This window comes from Hylobates moloch, unplaced genomic scaffold, assembly GCF_009828535.3.
Source record: "Hylobates moloch isolate HMO894 unplaced genomic scaffold, HMol_V3 SCAFFOLD_19, whole genome shotgun sequence".
NCBI classification, from domain to species: domain Eukaryota; kingdom Metazoa; phylum Chordata; class Mammalia; order Primates; family Hylobatidae; genus Hylobates; species Hylobates moloch.
In genome coordinates, this window is record NW_026652294.1 from 21,723,750 (window position 1) to 21,750,160 (window position 26,411).

The following is a 26,411-nucleotide window of genomic DNA, read 5'->3' on the forward strand; positions in this document are numbered from 1 at the left end:
TTTTTTTTTTTGAGACGGAGTCTCGCTCTGTCGCCCAGGCTGGAGTGCAGTGGCGCAATCTCGGCTCACTGCAAGCTCCGCCTCCCGGGTTCACGCCATTCTCCTGCCTCAGCCTCTCCGAGTAGCTGGGACTACAGGCGCCCGCCACTACGCCCGGCTAATTTTTTTTGTATTTTTAGTAGAGACGGGGTTTCACCGTGGTCTCGATCTCCTGACCTCGTGATCCGCCCGCCTCGGCCTCCCAAAGTGCTGGGATTACAAGCGTGAGCCACCGCGCCCGGCCCGTTGGTCTTACAATTAATAAGAGATAAGATAATTTTAACCTAAAGGTCATTTTAAGCTTACAACAACTAGAGATAATTTTATTATAAGTTTTAAAAACTAACTTTATTGAACTTCAATTCAGACACAATAAACTTCACTTGGTGTACAATTCAATGCGTTCTGACAATTGCATATGCCTGTATAATCTCGACAATCAAGAGATATATTTTCATCCCTAGGGTTTTCTTGTGTCCCTTTGTATTCAATTTCTCCTTCCACTTCCAGCCCCAGGCAATCACTGATCTGCTGTCACTCTAGAGAAACCTGAATTTTTTTCCTCATACAATTTAAAAAATTAAGATACAATTCACATACTATAAAATTCAATCCCCATTCACTGCAACCTCCATCTCCCAGGTTCAAGCGACTGTTGTGCCTCAGCCTCCCGAGTAGCAGAGACTATAGGCACATGCCACCAGCCTGGCTAATTTTTCTGTATTTTGAGTAGACATACGGTTTCGCCATGTTGCCCAGGCTGGTCTCAAACTCCTGGGCTCAAGCGATCCACCTGCCTTGGCCTCCCAAAGTACTGGGATTACAGGCATGAGCCACCACACAGGGCCAAGATTCATTCATTTTATAACATATATCAACAGTGATTTCTTTTTATGAGTGAATAATATTCCGTTGTATGGATATACCATATTTTATTTATTCATCAACTGAAAGACATGTGGGTTGTTTCCACTTTTTCACTATTTTGAATATGCTGCTATGAACATTTGTGTGTGTATTTTTACATGGACAAATGTTTTCAGTTTTCTAGGATATATATCTAGAAGTGGAATTGCTAGGTCACAGGATCTATGTTTAACTTTTTGAAAAGCTGCCAAACTGTAGTTTTTAAACTTTTCATTCTGAGATAATTATAGATTCACATAGTAAGAAATAATACAAAGAGCTCATGTATCCTTTACTCAGTTCCCTCCAATGATAACATCTTGCAAAACTACAGTACAATATTACAACCAGAATACTGGCACTGTTAGTCAAAATACACATTTCCATCACCCTAAGGATCCCTCACGTTGACCTTTTATAGCCACATCTACTTTCAGCCCCACACCATCCATGGGACCTGACAATATGAAGAACCAATCTGTGCTTCATATCCATAATTTTGTCATTTCAAGAATGTTATATAAATAGAATCATACAATATGTAACATTTTAGGATTGGCTTTTTTCACTCAGAGTAATTCTCAAGAGTCATTCAGGGTGTTTTATTTCTAAAAATTTTAAAGTTTGCCCCTTTTTAAAAGTTGCTGAGCAGTACCCCACAGCCTGAATTAATTAATTAATTATGAGACGGAGTCTCTGTCACCCAGGCTGGAGTGCAGGGGCACGATCTCGGCTCACTGCAACCTCTGCCTCCTGGGTTCAAGCAATTCTCCTGCCTCAGCCTCCCAAGTAGCTGGGACTATGTGTGCCTGCTACCACACCTGGCCAATTTTTGTATTTTAGTATAGATAGGGTTTTACCATGTTGGCCAGGCTGGTCTCCAACTCCTGACCGCAAGTGATCCACCCACCTTGACCTCACAAAGGGCTGGGATTACATGCATGAGCCACCACGCCCGACCTCAAATGAATTTTTGTGTATGGTACAAGGTAAGAGTCAATGTTCTCTCTCTCTCTCTCTCCATTTTTTTTTTTTTTTTAAAAGACGGAGTCTTGCTCTGTCGCCCAGGCTGGAGTGCATTGGCGCAATCTTGGTTCACTGCAATCTCCGCCTCCCAGGTTCAAGCAATTCTCCTGCCTCAGCCTCCTGAGTAGCTGGGATTACAGGTGTAGGCCACCACACCCAGCTATTTTTTGTATTTTTAGTAGAGACGGGGTTTCACCATGTTGGCCAGGATGGTCTCGATCTCCTGACTTCGTGATCCACCCACTTCGGCCTCCCAAAGTATTGGGATTAGAGGCGTGAGCCACTGCATCCAGCCCTCTTTTAATTTTTTTAACATACAGATAGCCAGTTCTTTCCTAGTTTGTAAGTTTTTATTTAAGCCAGAGTTAGAAAAATAATTAAAATAATACTACCTCTAAACACTCAAAACCACTGCCACGACACAATCCTGCCATTTTAGTAGAACAGAAAATCCCCACGCCTTCCCCTCAGCTCAGAGGGCACAGGACTGAGCAGCAAGCTCCACCAGTTTGTAGAAGGAGTTCAACTTCCAGACAGCAGGGAAATGCCTTTCTCTGAAGTTATTACATGAGTTCACACTGAAGGGAAAGAAGAAAGTGAGCCTTATCATTTTCCCAAGATGCTGTGAGATGTGTTGGATTTACTCTCCTCATAATTGTGCAGGATGGTTGTTTTGTTTTGTTTTGTTTTGAGGCAGGGTCTCACTCTGTCACCCAGGCTGGAGTGCAGTGGTGTTGTCCCAACTCAATGCAACCTCCGCCTCCAGGGTTCCAGCAATTCTCCTGCCTCAGCCTCCCGAGTAGCTAGAATCACAGGTGTGCACCACCATGCCTGGCTAATTTTTGTATTTTTAGTAGAGACGGGGTTTCACCATGTTGGCCAGGCTGGACTCCAACTCTTGACCTCAAGTGATCCTCCCTCCTCAACCTCCCAAAGTGCTGGGATTACAGACGTGAGCCACTGTGCCCAGCCACAGGTATGTTCAGGATGGTTTCAACCAACATCAATAGAACCAACTAAGAATAGACGGCCTTCAGCAACACAGAGGGGTAGCACAGGAGTTCCAAAGATCAGTAGTTTGAAAATCAGGTCACAGGGAGTCCACGCTATATGATCTTGCATTAAGTCACTTAACATTCTTAGCACCCCCGTTTGTTCACCTGTAAAACCAAGGTTTGTTATCAGGTCATGTCTAAGATCCTTCCCAGTTAAACATTCTAGAATGCCAAAAATAAGCCTATTTGTTCTTTCTTTGAAAAATCAGGCTAGGCACGGTGGCTCACGCCTGTAATCCCAGCACTTTGGGAGGCCAAGGCGGGCGGATCACGAGGTCAGGAGATTGAGACCATCCTGGCTAACACGGTGAAACCCTGTCTCCACTAAAAATACAAAAAATTAGCCGGGCATGTGGCGGGCACCTGTAGTCCCAGCTACTTGGGAGGCTGAGGCAGGAGAATGGTGTGAACCACAGAGGCAGAGCTTGCAGTGATCTGAGATCGCGCCACTGCACTCCAGCCTGGACGACAGAGCGAGACTCTGTCTCAAAAAAAAAAAAAAAAAGAAAAAAAAGAAAAGAGAAAAATCAAGAAAAATGGCAAAAAAACAAAGTTGTCAAATTGTGAACGTTTATCTAACACAGATAACTACACTAGGAGCAGGTTTTCTTCTTTCCTGTTTTACCCTATTCTTCCATACTAATTAGACATCATATAAATCCCACATATAAATCCAACACATCTCATAGCATCTTGGGAAATAAAAATAAAATATCTTTTGGAACTGAACTTCTCAACTTTAATATGCATGTGACAATCTTTTTTTTTGAGATAGGGTCTCACTTTGTGGCCCAGCTAGAATACAGTGGTGCAAACACGGTTCACTGCAGCCTTGACCTCCCAAGCTCAAGTGAGCCTCCCACTTCAGCCCCCTAAGTATCTGAGACTAGAGGTGTGCATCACCATGCCTGGCTAATTTTTGCATTTTTTGTAGAGATGAGGTTTCACCATGTTGCCTAGGCTGGTCTCAAACTTCTGACATCAAGCAATCTGCCCACCCTGGCCTCCCAAAGTGTTGTGATTACAGCTGTGAGCCACTGCACCAGGCAAACAATCTTTTTAAAACACAGATTGTGATTCTGCAGGTCTGAGGTGGCGTCTGAGATTCTGCATTCCTAATAGGCTTCCAGGTGATACAAAGGCTGCCGGACCTTGGAACATACTTTGAGTAGCAAGGTGTTAGAAGAATACAGACATAGTATCTGTTTGAGTAACCTAATTAATGTTGATACCTAAGTTTTCAGTACTTTACATAACCAGATAAATTAGTCTTATGGCACTGATTTGAGGAATATAATCTTATTGATTCCCAAGAGAATATACTAAGAGTTCAGAAAATCAAGTTTAATTAATATTTTAATTCCTCAAGATCCTATTTGCAAGAAAAAACAGAAAAATAGAAAATCAGAAAGATACAGCGTCATGAATCGTTAAGGACAATTTTCACACCCTACAGTTAATGAACAAAATATATTACAGAAATGCACTTTCAAATAATTAAAACAGGCTGGGCAACTTAGTGAAAACCTCTCAAAAAAAAAAAAAATTTTTTTTTTAGCTGGGCCTAGTGATATGCACTTGCAGTCCCAGCTACTCAGGAATCTGTGGTGGGAGGACCACCTGAGCCTGGGGAGGTCAAGGCTGCAATGAGCTGTGATTATGCCACTGCACTCCGGCCTGGGCAGCAGAGTGAGACCCTGGCTCAAAAATAAAAGCCACACACAAAAATAATTAAAACATTTTATACTAACACCACCATTTTATGCCTACAAGAAACATAACCAAATTTGTAATTATGTAATTACAAATATATAATAATTATGTAATTATTCTTACCCAACAAACAAAAAGTTTAGTGTGTTGTTTTCTGACAGAAAACTTCTGAGAGGTTCAGCAAATTCAGAGTAAATGAGTGTACACAGGAAGGAGCTACAGCTCTGCCAAGAACATGGCCTAACACAAACACTGCAAAGATAAATTTCAATAAATCTTACAAAATAGAAACAAAGGCAAAAATGTAAAAGAGATTTATACAAACTCAACTGGTCAGAGGGAACAGTTTAATGAGATGGAGTGCCTCCTTATCATGTATTAGTTGGTCAGTGGAGCACTTTGACTACAGAGGTTCCAAATTAACAGCTCTATCTCCTAATCATTATGCTTCCATCCATCTTCCTCTTTCAACTGTACCTACCTGTGTATGTGCATACACACAATTTAATATAAGCTTTATTTATTTATTTGTGTGTGCGTGTGTGTGTGTGTGTGTATGTATGTTTTTGAAATAGAATTTTGCTCTTGTTACCCAGGCTGGAGTGCAATGTCGCAATCTCGGCTTACTGCAACCTCCACCTCCTAGGTTCAAGCAATTCTCCTGCCTCGGCCTCCTAAGTAGCTGGGATTACAAACATGGGCCACCATGCCCAGCTAATTTTTTTGTATTTTTAGTAGAGATGGGGTTTCGCCATATTGGCCAGGCTGGTCTTGAACTCCTGGCCTCAAGTGATCCGCCCACCCCAGCCTCTCAAAGTACTGGGATTACAGGGGTAAGTCACTGTGCCTGGCCAACATAAGCTTTATTGGAATACAAAAGAAATGTATGCTCATCATAGAAAATCAGAAAGAGACAGGAAAACCCAAAAGATGGAAAAAATATAATATCCCCTATGAAATCTCACTACTCAGAGACAGTTATTCATATTCTGGTGTATAGCCTCAAAGCCACTTTCCTAGAATTATAGAGATAAGTGGTAAACATTATTCCACATTTAAAAAATTATTTTTAAAATTTTTTTATAAAGATGGAGTCTTGCTATGTTGCCCAGGCTGGTCGTGAACTCCTGGGTTAGACAGGAAGCTGTCGGGGGGAGGTTTGCTTGAGCCCGGGAGACAGAGGTTACAGTGAGCCGAGATCCCACCACTGCACTCCAGCAGGGGGCAACAGAGCAAGACCCTGTCTCAAAAAAAAATTATAAAAATATAAAAAACCAAAACTACAATGTACACTTATGAAAGAACAACAGTAAGAAAGAGAAACTACATTTTAGTATAAATGCATAACATTTTGATTCATATCCATTGAAAATGTTTCAAGGACACCTAGGGGTCCTCAGACCACACTTTGAAAACCAATGCGCTATACTGTAGTGCCTCTTCAGTTAGGGCATGCTATACAAATATTTACAAGGCATGGTCTCAGGAACATACTCAACCTAAAAAATATCTTAATGATTTTGGTAAATCACCTATTCAACAATTATTAAGTGTTTACGATGTACGAAGTATTCTTATACACAAGGCAGAAAATCAAAGAGGAAAAAATCCTCCTTGTGGCACTTACATTCTACGAAGAGACAGCCACAGCCAATAAACCAATGAACTATCTATTATGTCAAATAAGTGGTATGAAGGAAAATAAAAGCAAGGTTTTACAAAATAGGATGGTCAGGGAGTGCCTAACTAAAAAAGTAACTTTTTTGTTTTTGTTTTTGTTTTTTTAAGAGACATGGTCTTGCTCTGTCACCCAGGCTGGAGTGCAGTGGCACTGTCACAGCTCACTGCCACCTCAAATTCTTGGGCTCAACTGATCCTCCCCACTCAGCCTCCTGTGTAGCTGGTACTACAGGCACGTGCCATCATGCCTGGCTAATTTGTTGTTGTTGTTGTTGTTTCACAGAGACAGCATCTCACCATGATGCCCGACTAGCCTTGAACTCCTGGCTTCAAGTGATCCTCCCCACTCGGCCTCCCAAAGCGCTGGGATTATAGGTGTGAGCCACCATAACGGGCCCAAAAGTAACATTTGATCAAAAATCTCAAGGTGATGCGGGAATAAGCCATGAGGCTACTCAGGGAAAAGTGCTCTAAATAGAAGGAATGACAAGTACAAAAGCCCTGGTATGTGAGGTAAGGTGCTCAGGGACAGCAAACAAAGCCAATATGGTTGGGATAAAACAATCAAGGGAGAGAAGAGAAGCAGATAAAATCAGAGTTACAAAGCAGTTCATGTGGGACTTTGTAGACCAGTATAAGGACTGTGGCTTTTTCAGTGAATGAGAATTACTAGCAGGTTGTGAGTAAGGAGGGATATGACCTGATTAATTTTAAATGGATCGTGTAATCGTGTTTAAACTCAAAAAGCTGAATTAAACACCTGTACCATCTCTTACTGTGTGTCCTTAAGCTTTTGAGCCTCAGTTTCCTCTGTAAATTGTGAAGATACAGACACTGCAAAAAGTTGTTGTGAAGATCAAACAATACACATAAGGCTGAGGGGCTTATGAGCAGTGGCTCACACCTGTAATCCCAACACTTTGAGAGGCAGAGGTGGGAGGACTGCTTGAGCTCAGGAGTTTGAGACCAGCTTGGGCAACAGAGCAAGACCTTATTTCCACAAAAAATAAAGAACTTATTGGGGCAGGGGAGGAGAAAAAAAATATTGGGGTGCAGCAGTACACACCTGTGGTCCAGCTACTCGGGAGACAGAGATGGGAGGATTGCTTGAGCCAGGAAGGTTGAGTCTGCAGTGAACCATGATCGCACTACTGCACTCTAGCCTAGGTGACAGAGCAAGACCTTGTTTCAAAAATACACACACACACACACACACACACACACACACAAATACTTTTAAATTATGACAGACTATAAAAATTTCACTACTGAGTTTGTTTGCACTATGTAGTTGTCACACATTCCTCTTTTCTAGGCCCTCTATACTCACCCTACTGTCACCATCAGCCATTTATGCAACTTTGCCATGAGATTAATGCCCCAGACCTCTGATACCATGAGCTCAGCCTGATACTGCCCTTTAGCTTGACAAGTGCAAGGCAAAGAAAGTGGAGTTTTTTTTTGTCATTGATGGCAGAGTGGTTTTTTAGCATTATTTTCCTTGTTGTTATAAAGAAAATCTTTTTAAAAAATAATGCATGTGGGCCAGGCGCAGTGGCTCACGTCTGTAATCCCAGGACTTTGAGAGGCCGAGGTGGGCAGATCATGAAGTCAGGAGATCGAGACTATCCTGACTAACACGGTGAAACCCCGTCTCTACTAAAAATACAAAAAAAATTAGCCGGGCATGGTGGCGGGCACCTGTAGTCCCAGCTACCTGGGAGGCTGAGGCAGGAGAATGGCGTGAACCCAAGAGGCGGAGCTTGCAGTGAGCCGAGATCGCACCACTGCACTCCAGCCCGAGCGACAGAGCAAGACTCCATCTTAAAAAAAAAAAAAAAAAAAAAAAAAGCATGTGGTAATCATAAAAGTGAAGTTCCAAAAAAAACAAGACTTTATGAGTCTCATCTTTATTTAATTTGGCACTGTTTTAATAAAGCTAAAACTATAGTTCTTGGTCTTGACAGCTTGCCTCATCCAAAAAGAAACAAAAAGGAGGAAAAAAAGATGCAGACTGACAAATGAATTCAAATTTCTTTGATCCGCGTCCTAACTCTAAGCGGACTTCAGATAAATCAATGAGTCACAGAAGGGGCAGGAAGATGTAAGCCAGAATACTGATGACAACAGCTGTCTGTCTATCTACCTGACTTCTGAGATCATCATTAAAGTATGAGATCACCAAGACCAGGGAATACAGAGTAAGGTAAGATGGAGGTCCACTGGAGAATTATGAGGCCTGTCGCATTCTGACTCCACTTCCCAGCGGGTGGAAGGTGAATACCCAGGCACTGGTTTTTATCTCCACCTCCTAAGATGTGAGTCACTCTGAGCAGTGACAGAATCCTGCAATGGAAAAGCCCAAAGAAAACCAAGATCTTTGGGAAAAATTATAAACAATCTCATATATTAGAGGCCTCTGATGGTTTCTTTGAAATGGGTAAATTTCCTCATCTTAAAGTGGAGGGCAAGAATTTTCTACCTAAGGTTTCTCTCAAACTCTAAAATCCCTTAAATATAAAACAAAGTGGCCGGGCGCCATGGCTCACACCTGTAATCCCAGCACTTTTGGTGGCAGAGGCAGGCGGATCACCTGAGGGCAGGAATTCGAGACCAGCCTGACCAACATGGAGAAACCCCATCTCTACTAAAAATACAAAATCAGCCGGGCATGGTGGTGCATGCCTGTAATCCCAGCTACTCAGGAGGTTGAAGCAAGAGAATCCCTTGAACCCGGGGGGTGGAGGTTGTGGTGAGCCGAGATCGTGCCATTGCACTCCAGACTGGGCAACAAAGAGTGAAACTCCGCTTCAAAAAAAAAAAAAAAAAGTATGTTCTTTTAAAGGCCACATTAATATTTAGAGCAAGCTTGTCCATCCTGCAGCCTAGGATGGCTTGAATGTGGCCCAACACAAACTTGTAAACTTTCTTAAAACATTATGAGATTTTTTTTTGCAATTTTTTAAAAGCTCATCAGCTATCGTTAGTGTTAATGTATTCCAAGACAATTCTTCTTCTTCCATTGTAGCCCGTGCCAAAAGATTTAGAGCATTAAGAGATCCAAAAAGTAGGTATTGCTAGTGCAATCTGGAGTTTTTCATCAGTTCTGCAGACCTCTGAGTGATGTGAACCCAAATGGGGCACCTTCCTTCAAGAGTTAACATACTATCAAAAAGGGCAAAACTTATTTGTCCACAATCTGCCCTATGATACTTCCTTTTAACCTCATTTTTATTAATTGCCACTCCCCTCTTGACCCATACTATTCTAAAACATACAGTGCAGAGACAAATTGTAATGATTAGGGAAATAGAAGTTAAAAAAAATGCAGGAATTTTAAGTACACAGATATCAAGGAAGGAGAGACTAAATGGACTGAAGAAATATTTTATTTTTATTTTTTTGAGATGGAATCTTGCTGTGTCACCCTGGCTGGAGTGCAGTGGTGTGATCTCGGCTCACTGCAACCTCCACCTTCCGGGTTCAAGAGATTCCCCTGCCTCAGCTTCCCAAGTAGCTGGAATTACAGGCACCCACCACCACGCCCGGCTAACTTTTGTATTTTTAGTAGAGATGGGGTTTCACCATGTTGGCAAGGCTGGTCTCGAACTCCTGACCTCAAGTGATTTGCCGACTTCAGCTTCCCAAAGTGCTGAAGAAATATTTTTAGTAATAAAACAAATATTTTCAAATAGATAACATTTATGTGGTACAAAACGAAAAAGATTTTAAAGTACACAGTTTAAAATAAAAGCATTTTCTGAAGGATAAATCAAACAGAACACTTAGAAAACGAGTGCATAGGTTGTGCTGTATTTCTTAGGCTGGTTAGTAGGTGTGCATTAATCAAATCTTATAATACTTTATATATTCTTTGGCATTTATGAAGTACTCTAATAATAATAACAAAAAGTCTCTTCTACCCCAGTCCCCCAGTTCTCTATTCCCGTTTATTGAGGCAGCCACTGTTACCAGCTTCTGTGGTCCTTCCAGAGACATCCTGTGCATGGACAAATGTGTGGGTGCGCATACATACATGCACAAGACAGAGAGAGAAAAAACAAAGTGACTCCCTAACTATGCTTCATTAAGATGAGGTTTATGTCATGGGACCAAAGCATACCTAAGGAACTATCTCAATCGTTTTCTCTACAAGTGAATTCTGTCCTGCTGTTGTTATAACTAAGAGGACTGCACTGGATGGATACACCTTAGGGCCTGTCTAGTCAAAGCCTTACACATCAGCTGTCAAGAGCCAAGTCCTAGCATTTCTCCATTCTAAAACAACCAGAGTCAGTACCATGCCCCAATATTCCCTAAGACTTAGCTTCAGAAATTCCATAATGCCCATTTATTTGTTTTGTTGTTGTTGCTTTTGTTTTTGTTTTGAGGCAGGGTCTCGCTCTGTCGCCCAGGCTGGAGTGCAGTGGCACAATCTCAGCTCACTGCAGCCTCTGCCTCCCAGGTTCAAGCAATTCTCCTACCTCAGCCCCCCAAGTAGCTGGGACTACAGACATGCACCACCATACCTGGCTAATTTCTGTATTTTTAGTAGAGATGGGGTTTCACCATGTTGGCCAGGCTTGTCTTGAACTCCTGACCTCAAATGATCCACCTGCCTCGGCTTCCTAAAGTGCTGGGATTACAGGCGTGCGCCACTGCACCCAGCCCCATAATGTCCATCTTAGATCATTAATTATCTAAACAAAATGATTCAGATATGTTTCCATAGTAGTGAAAAAAGCTCTAACTGTGGTTTGATTAGAACACTTAGATTCAGCAATAAACATCACAGGCAGACATGGCATACTGCACACTCTGAGATGCAGAAGAATTCCAACTTTGAAAGCTATTTTTCAACAACATCTGCTTTGGACAAGGATTGGCTAAAATACAGGATGGTGGGTAGAAGATTCATTTCTTAATATAAGAACAGATCTCAAAATACTTCGATAAAATCTTGATTTAAAAGTTTATACTTATCAGGGAAAGTATGACAATCCAAATTTCATCACTCTCATTCATTCAAAAATACTTACTAAGTACCATGTGCCAGTATCAGAAGCCAATATATAGATTAATATATTGCCCTTGAGAAGCTAATAATCTAATTAGGAAGACAAATACATCTGGCTGGTTCCAAAGGACCAGTAAGAGACCACCAGCAGTGAGGAGGATGAAAGTTTTATTTTATTTTTTGAGACAGAATCTTGCTCTGTCACCCTGGTTGGAGTAGAATGGCATGATCATAGCTTGTTACAGCCTTGACCTCCTGGGCTCAGTCAATCCTCCCACCTCAGCCTCCCAAGTAGCTCTGACTACAGGTGGGCACCACCATGACTGGCTTTTTTTTTTTTAATTTTTTGTAGAGTTGGGGTCTTGAACTCTTGAGCTTAAGCAATCCTCTTGCCTCAGCCTCCTGAAGTGTTGGGATTACAGGTGTGAGCCACCATGCCAGGCCTGAAAGTTTGCATATAACATACATGAACATGTCTCACCAAAACCCCAAAGCTCCAAATATTCAAATGAAAATTGTTCATAAATATAAAACATACCCTGGAACTTTGCTATCATATTCAATATCCTGAAGTTTTATTTAAGGTAAAACTTTCCATCCTGAATTCTGTCAACAAGGTTTAGTTACTTTAAAACTCTCATTAAATAGCAGTCTCACCTATAAAGCATATATTCATATAGGTTAAAATATTCTATCGCTAGAAAATCTATGGCTCATATGTTTATCTACTGATAAATTCCAAAAGTCTTGACTTTTCAGAGAATGGCTTTTAGTTCACTGAGGCTTCATAACAGATGCTTTTTCATTTCCTATCATAAAGAAAGACAGTATTTTACTATATAGCTGTCATACTACTGTTACAATCCAGCTAATGGCTACAGCAATTTTACAAAACCAACACATTGTTAATGTTTTTAATCATATAGGAGACAGGTACTGGAGATATCAGTTTGCTATTACTCTTTTCTATATCCAGAGTCTCTCCACTTTTACGAACATAAACAAAAGAAAGAAGTCCACATACATGCTATGGCAGACCTTTCATTCTACCTGCATCCAACACTCTTGTCAATTTCATTTCACCTACTATCATCCTTTGAAAGTTTTATGAAGTAGCTGGTCCAACAGATGGGTGGCTAGCCCTGCCCAACACATGCCGAAGGAAAAACAGCTCTTAGCAGGCAAGACAAGAAAATATTAAGTATGCCCTTTCCCTCTTAAGGCTGAGAACACTGAGACTACCTGAGAAGAAAGCAAACAATCTTTTAACCTTTATAAAGAAAAGTTACTGGACTGAGATGATCTGTAAGTAACAAGATGATTTTAAAAAGAGAGAGAGTTCAAATGCTAAAATCTACCCCTCAAGATAAAATAGGCACTTGCCCACACATAGCAGAGAACTGGAATAGACAGGAAAAATAAATAAATCCAAATTAGTTTAACTGGAAGCTTTTACATCAAAGACAGACGGCAAACATTCAGATAAGCACACTATCCTGTTTAGAACACAAAGCTCAATTGATCTGTAGGAGGAAAAGGAAAGGCAACCTGAAACACATAGCCTATATGCATAAAAAATGACTCATTATGGTCGTATTAGTAAAACCAGAAAGAACAAAATGGTAGTGGTATCTGTCTTCTTTGCCCCTTCTCTGATCATAAGCTTTATTAACCAGATAGCATCTGATCCTGTCTTCAACTGATGTATATCTGTGTCTTTCAACATACTATCTAAAATGCTCCCCAAGGACAACCGTGAGACCAGTTCTGCCAGAGACAGTATCTGCCAGAACCAAGAAGTCTTATTTTCCTTTGAGTGAAAGCCAGTGGATGGGGAAGAGGTCCCCAAATGCCACTTCTCTGAATCTTTTAAGATATGCTCTGAAACAAGAAAACACTACAGATTACATTTTAGGAGAGATCTAAAAATAGCAAAAGAACATTCCCTATTTTTAGATATCTGACTCCAAGTGTAAAAACACTAAAAGTAAAAGAAACGATTGAAAACTAACTATATTTTTAAAAGGGTTTTAAAAACTCTGATTGGAAAACTGTTTTTAGAGATAAAATTTCAAAAATCCTGCCTTATGTTGACTGACTCTGCTCAAACTTACCCATCTCCAAAATTTAGTCCCAATCCTATGTGTTATTAAGGGCATTTCCACAGAACCAAAAGATAATACAGAAAGGTTATACCACAAAGGAGAAAAGAACAGCTAAGAAAAAAAATTTAAAGATGCTTTCATAAAAACATAGAGTCTAGACTAGTGATTAAAGACAACAATGTATAAAACAGCAAAGCAATTTAATTGTCTTTCATTTAAAACAGTGCCACAGACAATTTAACACTTGATTAAAGACAAATAGTTTTTTTCTCAAATAGGTCTCCTCAACTGAATAGTCTTAAAACCAGTAAGCATCTAATTCAAAGCTGTCAGAATAACTAGAATTTGCAACGAGAGAAAAATTAATAAAAAACTGAAAATGCAGTACATTTCTTCCTCCCCATTTCTGTCCACTCCTAGTACAAATATGACCAATTTTTTTTAAAGAAGCCTATGGCAAATAAGATTTGTAGGAAATTATTAGCAAGTTAGGAAATTAGGATTTATGGGAATTACCTGACTGTACTGCCATCATTAACATCTCAGGCTCCAGTAGAGTCATGACGGATTCTTCCAGAAACAAAAATCCACAAATATAATGAAGAAAGTCAAAGTCACAGGAGAAAAGCTGTCTTGAAAGGCTATGGAAAGCTTTCACAAATTCAATCTGATGCCTTATGCTCAAATCAGACTGTGAGAATATCCCCTTCTCAGTGCAGTCACCAATTTATCCACCCTTCAGGCGAGTCAAGATGACACAGATTTGAATTACTGCCGAGAGGAAACCAAAAAGCTCTCCAGTTAAGACATACTAAAGTGTGGTTAGAAGAGTGAGCAAGCTCCTCCCCTTGCTATTTGTCTCTGGGGGAGGGGAGAGACATGTATAAAGAGACTTTCAGAGAAAAGATCAACTGCTTTTTTCCTCTCTTTGTAAGAACAGAAGATGAGGTTTTGTTCAAAATCCTACTATAAGAGACTGCTGTTAATGCATTTAGTGGAACAGATTAAACACAATCCAAACAACTCAAGCTCATGAAAGAAGCAGTCCAATTACTGACCCATTGATGAGAGGTGGGGAAGAAGATTAAACACATATAAACACATATACACAAAATGTAAGCTGCATAAATTTTCTGAAAAAGAATTCCAACGGCTTTTTTATCTGTGGTATTTATAGATAACAGGCTAAGGAAGTTGAACATTTAACTACAGAAGCTCAACTATTTCTCCACCCCCACTCCAATTAAAATATCTGTTTCAAAAAGTCATCTGAATACATTCCGGAGCTGTAATCTGTCTTTCAGATCTGTCAGTCCCCTAAAAGAGCCTCTTACTTGTGCCTATATTAGATATACGGTCTGTGAATAGACAGCATACTGATGTTATTTGATTTTATTTACTTTTTTTGTATGTTTGAGACAGGGTCTCACTCTGTTGCCCAGACTGGAATGCAGAGGTGCAAACATGGCTTACTGCAACCTTGACCTCCCAGGCTCAAGCGCTCCTCCCACCTCAGCCTCCTGAGTAGCTGGTCTCAAACTCCTAGGCTCAAGCGATCTGCCCACCTTAGCCTCACAAAGTGCTGGGATTACAGGCATGAGCCACCACTCCCCACAGCACCTTTCATTAACTGATATTCATAATAATGATATTAAGATTACTTTCAGTCTATCTGATTGACTTTTTAAAAGTTGGAAACTAAGAATCCATGTTTGGTGTGTTTATCTAGAATTCTTCAAACGTTCTGGTTAACTATCAGCCTGTATGTGAAAGCTGGCTGCTGCCAATAGCCCAGCGTATACCTTAATGCTTACATAGTAAACAAATGGTAAATAAAAGCACTAGGAGACCTTAAAGACAGAAATAGTCTCAGAATGACTGAAGGCAATATTTTGTTATTAGTAAAGAGAAGCAATGCAGATTTGGGGTGAGGGAGACTCAGCACAAGAGAGAAAAACGTCCTTCCTTTCTCACTCCAAGAACATCATGTTTAAAAGAAAAGCCAGAAAAGCTCTATATAGAACTGTGGGAATGACTCAACAGGCAATGAGTAGCAGCCAGTGTGGGCTAAATGCTGCTCTGGGAAGGCAGAAGCATCTCACGGGCCCCTTCTGGCAACCAAATTCTCAAACTGACTTATGAAAAACGGGTAAATTTCAACTTTGAGTCTACATGACAGTCTGGTCAAAGGTTAGCAACTAAGGGAAAAGCATCCCTAAAAGGTTGAGAAGACTGAGTCATTCCTTGGTCCTTATGTGGGCTGTATAATTTGTTGTGTGAGAGGTTTTTTCTTTTCTTTTCTTTTTTTTTTTTTTTTTGAGACTAGGTCTCACTCTGTCCCCCGTCCCCCAGACTGAGTACAATGGCATGATCTTGGCTCACTGCAGCCTCAACCTCCCAAGCTCAAGTGATCCTCCCACCTCAGCCTCCCAAGTAGCTGGGACTACAGGCACATGCCACCACACCCGGCTAACTTTTGTATTTTTAGTAAAGACGGGGTTTCACCATGTTGCCCAGGCTGGTCTCGAACTCCTAAGCTCAAGTGATCCCCCTGCCTCAGCTACCCAAAGTGTTGGGATTACAGGCTTGAACCACCACACCTGGTCTTTGTTAAATTTACTTTGTCTCTCTAGTAATGAGGGTTTTCAAAGGAAACAAGTTTTCACAGTTCGGTATTTACAGGAAAATAAATACAAACTTTAAGATTCCTGCACAGAAGATGGTAGGAAGGGCAGAGGGCTGGCTGTCTCCCTCCTGCCAAAACTGTTCGCCATATAAGAGAGCATGTAATGCCACAGTGTCAATACTCCAGCACCACAGGAGATATTGAGAGTCATGCGATAGGAATAACAAACATAACATCTCAGTTGATTTGACTTTTTCTTAGCAATTCCACACCCACTATCTCATTGGCACTTTGAGGTAAAAAGAGCTAAAAAAAGAAAAACAATTTTTTAAACAGTAATCTTTAAAAAATAAAACAAGAAGCAATGTAATCTTTCCCAATTGCTAAGATTCTGCATTTACTCTTAAGAGTATTAGCACAGCAACATTCATTGTGAAAACAGACTTTAAAACAAATTTCACAATTCTAAAAGTCTGAACCCCTGTGAAAGCTTCAGTTTCATTATTTTTTGTGCAAATTAGTAACACTTCATAGAAAAAGAACTAAAGTAAACTTTAACAAGGGCTCTGCACAAATGAAGATGACTTCAAGTTAATAGCACCAAGGAAATGAGAGATAATGATCTTAATTTCCAATAGAACAAAAGCTTTGCTTCTAATCCTAACAAGCTAATCAACACAAATTTGATATGATCTACAGTCTATATTAATTCACTCTAAAGGGACATTATACTGCAGGATACATAGCCTTTTTTTTTTTTTTTTTTTGAGACGAAAGTCTCACTCTGTCACTCAGGCTGGAGTACAGTGGCACAATCTCCGCTCGCTGCAACCTCCGCCTCCCAGGTTCAAGTGATTCTTATACCTCAGCCTCCCAAGTAGCTGGGATTACAGTCACCAACCACCACACCTGGCTAATTTTTATATATATTTTTAGTTGAGATGGGGTTTCACCATGTTGGCCCAGGCTGGTCTTGAACTCCTGGCCTCAAGTGATCCACCAGACTTGGCCTCCCAACGTGTTGGGAATCCAGGCATAAGCCACCGCACCCAGCCTAGTTTTAAATTGTTTAACAGTTTTGGTGGTTATTAACAATTTTTTTTTTTGAGACAGAATCTTGCTCTGTTGCCCAGGCTGGAGTACAGTGGCACAATCTCAGCTCACTGCAACCTCCACCTCCTGGGTTCAAGCGATTCTCCTGCCTTAGCCTCCCAAGTAGCTGGACTACAGGCACCCACCACCATGCCCGGCTAATTTTTGTATTTTTTTGTTTGAGACAAGTCTTTCTCTGTAGCCAGACTGGAGTGCAGTGGCACGATCTCAGCTCACTGCAACCTCTGCCTCCCGGGTTCAAGCGATTCTCCTGCCTCAGCCTCCCAAGTAACTGGGATTACAGGCACACAACACCATGCCTGGCTAATTTCTGTATTTTTAATAGGGACGGGGTTTCACCATGTTGGCCAGGATGGTCTCGATCTCTTGACCTCATGATCCGCCTGCCTTGGCCTCCCAAAGTGCTGGGATTACAGGCATGAGCCACCGCGCCTGGCCGACAACAACTATTTTCGTAACGTAACTATAATATTTTCACACTTAAATTTCATAAACTCCTTAATATCAGTTAAACAATCAGTGTTCAAATTTTCACAGTTATCTCTATTTTTTTTTTGTTTTCCAGACACGGTCTCACTCTGTTGCCCAGACTGCAGTGCAGTGGAGTGGTCTCGGCTCACTGCAGCCTCGACCTGCCAGGCTCAAACGATCCCCCCCATCTCAGCCTCCCAAGTAGCTGGGACCGCAGGTACATGCCACCATACTCAGCTAATATTTAAAATTTCTGTAGAGATGGGGGTGTCATCATGTTGCCCAGGCTGCTCTTGAAATCCTGGGCTCAGGCAATCCTCCCGCCTCAGCCTCCCAAAGTGGCAGGATTACAGATGTGAGCCACCGCACCCAGCCCAGGTTAAAGTTTTTGACAGAAGTATTTCACAGGTGGTAGTGTGTACTTGAGCATTGTGCTCCTTCTCTTCGGCCTTGTTTCTACTAAAAACCATCCTTGTTACCAACTGATTGTTATTTCTCTTTGAAAATTCAGTTTAAGGTGCTGCCTTCTCCATAAAGCCTTCTCTGATCCCTGGCACTCTCCCTACCTGTCTCACAGCCTCCATGGATATGCTAACTACCCCTCCTTTAGGCTCCCCCAGCACCTGTGCCTACCTCCATTATTGTTCTTTACCGCATGGCTTAATTCTAGCCAGGTGGCGCAGTGACTCACACCTGTAATTCCAGCACTTTGAGAGGCTGAGGTGGGTGGATCAGGGGTTCGAGTCTAGCCTGACCAACATGGTGAAACCCCATCCCTACTATAAATACAAAAATTAGCCAGCCATGGTGGCACATGCCTGTAATCCAAGCTACTTGGGAGGCTGAGGCAGAATTGCTTGAATGCGTGAGGTTAAGGTTGCAGTGAGCTGAGACGGTACCACTGCACTCCAGCCTGGGTGACAGAGTGAGACTCTGTCTCAAAAAAAAAAAAAAAAAAAACAAAAAACCATACAAACAAAAAATTCCTCTGCATTCTCAAATCTTGCTCGGTGTCTGGCATATATGACAGCATTCATAAATGTGTGCCAAGTGGAATGAAAAGCCCTTATTTATCACAGAAACTCAAATATATAAGAAAAGTTCATAACAAAAAAAATAATTACCTACCCAGAAATGGCAGGTGCTCTGCTAAAATTTTCATTAAAACACATACTGAAGGTGTTATTACTTAGAAAACTACATAAAGTATTGAAGTATGGAGTTAACATAAACAAAGACATTCACAATAATACCCTCAGGAATATTAAGTCTTAATGAGAATGAAAATGCTGAAATTATAGGGAATGAATAAGAGAAATCAGAAAGACAGAGAACCTTGGCTCACCTACAGGATAATTAACCATAGAAAGCTGTCAATTTCACTAATATCAATTTCCATAATAAAATGTAATTTACACATGTATACACAAAAGCAACAAATGTATTTTTATGAACTCTGGGGGATTTCAGAGCACAGAAACGTAATCCAGTTCCTGTGCCCATTTCTGATTTGAGTTCTCACAAGTGTGCACGTGAGTTTATTGAGGCTCAGCTCTACAAAAAATCTAGTCATCATACCCAACTGTCATGGGCTCCAACCAGTTAAGACTTTCCCCTAGACACCTCGTATTGGGCACCACTCAAAAGATAACATAACCCAGCATGCAGGCAAGTTGCTACAGGTCCTGAGGTAGCTTCCATTTCCTGTGACCACAACCTACTGCTGATGAAGTACTGAGTCAAGACCTGCAAACCTGGGAGGATCACACATTACCACAGGTATGTTATTCCTTAGACCCAAGATAGATGATGGCTGTGTGTGTGTGTGTATATATGTGTGTGTGTGTGTGTGTGTGTGTATATATATATATATATATTTTTTTTTTTTTTTTTCTTTTTGAGACAGAGTCTTGCTCTGTTGCCCAGGCTGGAGTGCAGTGGCGGTCTCGGCTCACTGTAATCTCCTCCTCCGAGGTTCAAGCGATTCTCCTGCCTCAACCTCCCAAGTAGCTGGGATTACAGGCTCCTGCCACCACGCCCGGCTAAATTTTTGTATTTTTAGTAGAGACAGGGTTTCACCATGTTGGCCAGGATGGTCTTGAACTCCTGACCTCATAATCAGCCTGCCTCGGCCTCCCAAAGCGCTGGGATTACAGGCATGACCCACTGCGCCCAGCCTAGGTGATGGCTATATTTTAAGCTCACTTTTTAAAGATTTTTATTTATTTATTTTAAGACAGGGTCTCACTCTGTTGCCCAGGCTGCAGTGCAGTGGCACGATCATGGCTCATTCATACTTTATGTCTGAAATAAAGTACGCATTTCACATCACTTCCTCCCAAACTCCCTCCAATAATATACTGGTACTCTTCCAGTTCCTTTGTGACAATTTTCCCCAATAACCTCTGCCTCCTCCTCCTCCTGATTTCTCCTCCCACCCCCTACCCCTGTCTTCACACATGCTATTACTTCTTTCATTTGTCAAACCACTACTTATGCTTTGGATCTCTGCTTAAATGTCTCTTCCTCAAAGAAGCCTTCCCTACATTAAAACCCTCACTATTAGATCTGTTATTCTGTTATAATATCTTGTGTCTTTGTTTTTTTATTTTATTTATTTATTTATTTATTTATTTATTTTTTATTTTTGAGAAGGAGTCTCGCTCTGTCGCCCAGGCTGGAGTGCAGTGGCGCAATCTCGGCTCACTGCAAGCTCCACCTCCCGGGTTCACGCTATTCCCCTGCCTCAGCCTCTCCGAGTAGCTGGGACTACAGGCGCCCGCCACCACGCCCGGCTAATTTTTTGTATTTTTAGTAGAGACGGGGTTTCACCGTGGTCTCAATCTCCCGACCTCGTGATTCACCCGCCTCGGCCTCCCAAAGTGCTGGGATTACAAGCGCGAGCCACCGCGCCCGGCGTCTTTGTTTTTTTAAAAAGCAATTACTAAAGTTTGTAATTATGAATTAGCTCATCTAACTCTTTGTTGAGTCTTTTTCTTTCATGGAACTATAGAAGTTCCATGACAATAAGAACTTTATCTGTCTTGTTCATTACTCTCTCTCCAATACTTAGCACACAGTGCTAAGTGCTAAGATCTTAATAATCACAGAATAGTTTTTCCAACATTAAAATGGTCAAATTATTTAAGCCAATATTTCCACTTCTAAGGAAATAATCTGAAATGCAAAAAACATTTTAAAAGATATTTATCCAAATATTAATGTAAGTGTGAAAAACAGAAAATGATTCAATTGTCCAACTAAGGAGAAAGCAAATAAATGATGGCACAGAACAGAATGTTATGCACCCCGTTAAAAAAGGCTACTTATAAAAATATTTCAGTAATATGAAAAAAGCAGGACACAGAATTGGGTCTGTAGTATTAGCTCAGTTATTTTAAAAACATACATTTGCAAGAACACTAGAGGAATATAAACCATATGCTAACAGTGATTTTCTCTGGGAGATGAGATCCATTAGAATTTGGGCTTTTGTTTTTGTTTTGTTTTGTGTTGGAGCAGGAACTCTATCTGGTATCTATTCTCCAGGGGCCTAGCATAACATGTGATGAATAAGTAAGAATGAGAAATTGATTATCTCTAAGTACTGGAATGAAGTAGGTTATGAAATTCTCTAAGTCACATTATAAACAGAATCATTTAATCAATTGACATGCCTAAGATTGGAGGATTTTCAACTGGGCGACCTAATCTAGAAAATCCTTGAAAACTAGGCTTTCTGAGGAATATAATTAACAAATCTCTTCCCTTTCCCCAAGAAATACTGTAATTTGGGTCAGAAACTGCCCACTCAAAATTTTTACTTCTCCCAGCAATTAATTAGAACCTCTTGTGCAACATTGTGGCATGAAAGGATATAGTTCGTACCCTTACAGAAAAAAATACATGATCTGTCCTTTATTCCACAGGCTGCACATGTGAAAACAAATGGGTACTTCTTAAATCTTACATAAAGGAGGAGAAAAACCACTGTGAAAGAGGAAAGGCCCTTTTCACTCCCATTTTCCTGCTTACTTTCCTTTACATAGCTCTTCCAATCCTATCCAGCACCTCAGATTACAGACACACACACAACTGCACCTTTACATCTCTCAGAACAATATTTGAGATCAGCAACATTTAGAAAATAAAATTTTTGTAAAAGGTAACATTTACAATCTCATTAAAACACACAAAGTGTCTAAAAACAAATCTAACTAAAGATGTGTAAGATCATCACAGAGAAAAATTTTAAAAACCCATTGGGAGACCTTATAAAAGATCTAAATAAATGGGGAAAACACATATTTACAGTATAATATTCTAAAAATATCAGTTCTTCCTAAATTGGTTCATAGATGCAATGCAATTCCAATCAAAATCCCAGAGTAATTTCATATGGAAATGCAAAGGACCAAGAACAGACAAGAATGAAACTCCTGAACAAGAACAAGGTGGGAGGACTTACTTCTCCCATACAACAGGACTTATTACAGTTATCATAATTAAAACTGTGAGGGCAGGAATACACAAATAGCCCAATGGAACCAAATAGCAAGCTCAGAAACATACCCACATAGCTAAGTCCTTGATATATGAAAAAGGTAGCTCTGTTGATTAGTGAGGAAAGAAGAGTATTTTCAATAAACGGGAATCCACTTGAAAAAAACATTAACTTGTGTCTTACCTTATTCCCATATGAAAAATTATTTCCAGAAACACAAGGCAGAAAACTCACAAACTATAAAAGACTCATATAAATTACATTAAATTTAGAAATTATTTTTGTGTTTTGTTTGTTTTGAGATGGGGTCTTGCTCTGTCACCCAGGTTACAGTAGAGTGGCATGATTATAGTTCATTGTAACCTTGAATTCCTGGGCTCAAGCGATCCTTCTGCCTCAGCCTCCTGAGTAGGTGGGACTACGGGACTACAGGCATGAACCACCGTGCCCGGCTCATTTTTTTGAGAGAGGGGGTCTTGCTATGTTGCCTAGGTTGGTCTTGAACTCTTGGCCTCAAGCCATCCTCCCGCCTTGGCCTCCCAAAGCACTGGGATTATAGGCATGAGATACTACGCCCAGCTAAATTTAGAGATTCTTAATCAAAAGACAGGATAAAGAGAAAGAAAAAGACAAACCCCAAAGTGGGAAAAGATGTCTGCAATACACTTAAGCAACAACAAACTAGTATTCCGGATATTTAAAGAACTCTTATTAAAGAAAAAACCAATACAATAGAAAGAGTAGGCAAAAGACTTAACTTGCCACTTCACAAAAGAGGAAATACAGGCCAGGGCCAGCATGGGCTACATAGCAAGACTCTGTCTATACAAAACATAAAAACTGAGTCAGGCATGGTGGCACACTCCTGTAGTCCCAACTACTCAGGAGGGTGAGGTAGGAGAAATATTTGAGCCCAGGAGATCGAGGCTGCAGTGAGCACCATCCTCCAGCCTAGGCAACAGCCCATAAGATTCAGCTAAAGGAGTTATATATATATATATATATATATAAAATAATGGAAAGTGATTTCTTTTACCAATTATACATATATATAAAATCATTGGTATATATATAACACAATTGGTATATATATAATTGGTAAAAGAAATCATTTTCCATTATTATTATATATTATATATATTATATATATTTTATATAATATATAAAATAATTGGTAAAAAGAAATCACTTTCCATTATGATATACTGATTCAATGAATGCCAGAACTCCTTGAGCTGAAGCCTAAGGGCTTAGTTCATTAAACAGATGTTTCCAGGCTTCTCCAAGCCCTAGCTAGATAGGATCCACAAGCAGATCAACTTTATCTTTTAGACCTAAGTTCTCAGCCTAGAAGACAGGGGAGTAATATTTTAAAATATACCTTGAAAGTTTTTATCAACATTTTACAATTAGGCCAGTAAAGATTGGGTTAACCAAAGGCACCTCCTCTCTTTAAGGCTCCAAGTTCTTCTGTTTAGGAAATGAAGGTGTCAGGACCTTGACTGCCTACTGCCCCACAGGGACCTCTGCTAACCCACCGAATTTCTTTTTTTTTTTTTTTTTTTTTTTTTTTTTTGAGACGAAGTCTTGCTCTTGTCCTCCAGGCTGGAGTGCAGTGGCGCTATCTCCCAGCTCACTGCCACCTCCGCCTCCTGGGTTCAAGCAATTCTCCCGCCTCAGCCTCCCAAGGAGCTGGGATTACAGGCGCCTGCCACCACAACCGGCTAATTTTTGTATTTTTATTAGAGATGGGGTTTCACCATGTTGGCCAGGCTGGTCTCAAACTCCTGACCTCAAGCGATCCACCCGCCTCGGCCTCCCAAAGTGCTGGGATTACAGGCGTGAGCCACCGCGCCCAGCCATTCTTTTCTTTTTTTGAGACGGAGTCTTGCTCTTGTCACCCAGGCTAGAGTGCAGTGGTGTGATCTCAGCTCACTGCAACCTCCCTCTCCCCAGTTCAAGCGATTCTCCTGCCTCGGCCTCCCAAGTAGCTGGGATTACAGGCACCCGCCACCATGCCCAGCTAATTTTTTAGTAGAGAAGGGGTTTCACCATGTTGGCCTAGCTGGTCTTGAGCTCCTGACCTCAAGTGATCCACCCACCTTGGCCTCCCAAAGTGCTGGGATTACAGGCGTGAGCTACCGCACCCAGCCACCACTGAATTTCTATATGATACATGCTTCTATGTGGAACAGATCAAAGAAGTACATTTCTCACTCCACTCTCTCAATACACGGTACACCCATTCATGAAAAAGCACCTCCTCTAACTCTAGAATTTATTCTGTTCTAGAACTCCACACTTTCCACTTTCACAATCTTCTCAAAGATTTTCCATTTCTGCTCCTATCTACCTCCCAAACAAATGACCATGCAAAAACCTACTGTAAAACATAACAATCTTCTTACTAGCCTCTTTCCTCCAGAGCTGAATGCTGGAGAGTAACAAAATTTAAGAGGTAGGCAGAGAAAGATAGCAAAAGCTCTGAATGGCAAAGGGAGTGGCTGGAAAGGTAGAGTTTAAAAAGCCGGAAAAGGGTAAGTCATAGATATCCGTGGAAGAAAAGTTTCAAGTCTGAAGAAGAAGCCAACCATGTCAAATGATTCAAAGAGGTCAAATAGCATGAAGACTAAAGAGGGCTTATTTGATCTGCAACAAAAAGAACACAAATTACTGTGGCAATGGCAGTTTCTGAAGACAGGCAGTGACAGAAGCCATAAAGCAGTCGAGTCTCTAGAATACGAGAAAGTAGAGACAATGACTGTAAACTATTCTTTCAGGAGCTTAAATACTAAGGGAAAGTTAGAGTTGCCGGGAAAGATTTCAGTTAATTTACATGCTAAGCGGAAACACTTCAGAGAAAAAGGCTGAAGATACACTAACACCTTGGGCCCAACAGCAACAGCTGCCCTCTACTCCACTGAGAAAACAGAGTTCTTACCTGTAGTGGAACAAACATGTAAACTATTCATTGATTCATTCAATAAATATTTATTGCCGGGCGAGGTGGCTCACGCCTGTAATCCCAGCACTTTGGGAGGCCGAGGCGGGAGGATCACGAGGTCAGGAGATCGAGACCATCCTGGATAACACGGTGAAACCCCGTCTTTACTAAAACTACAAAAAATTAGCCTGGCGTGGTGGTAGGCGCCCGTAGTCCCAGCTACTCGGGAGGCTGAGGCAGGAGAATGGTGTCAACCCAGGAGGCGGAGCTTGCAGTGAGCCGAGATTGCGCCACTGCACTCCAGCCTGGGTGACAGAGCGAGACTGCATCTCAAAAAATATATATAAAATAAAATAAAATAAATAAATATTTATTGAGTGCCTATTATGATCCAGGAGTTGGGTATATGCCAGTGAACAAAATAAAATTTCTGCCCTCAGGAAATAACTATTAAAGGGGAGAAAATAGACAATAAACACAAACACATACATACACACACACACACAACGACAGATAATAAAAAGGGCTTTGAAGAAAAAGCAGGATCAAGAGTAATATGAGGTGCTATTTTAGAGAAGACAGGCAGGGAAGGCCTCCCTAAGGAAATGACATTTGTGCAGGAACTTCAATGAAGGCACAGCAAGTACAAGACCCTGGGACAGGAATAGGTTTGATGTGTTCAAGAAATAGCAAGAAGTCAGTGTGCCTGGGAGCTAAGGGATAAGGGTAAGAAACGATGTGAGAGAGAGGCTGGACATGGTGCCTCACGTCTGTAATCTCAGCATTTCGGAGGACAAGGTGGGCGAATAACTTGAGGTTAGGAGTTCAAGACCAGCCTGGCCAATACGGTGAAACCCCATCTCTAATAAAAATAATTTAAAAATCAGCCTGGCGTGGTAGCATACGCCTGTAATCCCAGCTACTCAGTAGCTCAAGAATGAGAATCACTTGAACCCTGGAGGCAGAGGTTGCTGTGAGCTGAGATCATACCACTGCATTCCAGCCTGGGTGTCAGGGCGAGACTGTCTCCCCACCCAAAAAAAAAAAAAAAAAGAAAAGAAATGATGTCAGAGAGAATACCAAGGCCACATCATAAGTACTATGATTTCGTCATAAGCCTCACAGAAAAGCAGTGAAGAGTTTTGAGAGTAGCGTAGCAGTGTCTGATTTCAGTTTTCAAAGGCTCACTCATTGCTGAGTAAAGAATTCCGA

The 26,411-nt window shown here is 41.0% G+C and overlaps 1 protein-coding gene across 3 annotated transcripts in view; it reads right to left on the reverse strand.

Moving 5' to 3' along the window:
* MRTFA (myocardin related transcription factor A) overlaps window positions 1-26,411 on the reverse strand; it is a 226,406-nt gene that overhangs the window by 111,399 nt on the left and 88,596 nt on the right. The window contains exon 1 of one of the 3 annotated variants that reach the window (XM_032139797.2): window positions 14,058-14,306. The exons of the other annotated variants lie outside the window; for them this stretch is intronic. Coding sequence (XP_031995688.1) covers window positions 14,058-14,103 — 46 coding nt within the window. The 5' untranslated portion in view covers window positions 14,104-14,306. Of the gene's footprint in view, window positions 1-14,057; window positions 14,307-26,411 lie in introns of those variants that run through there. 3 annotated transcript variants of the gene reach the window in all.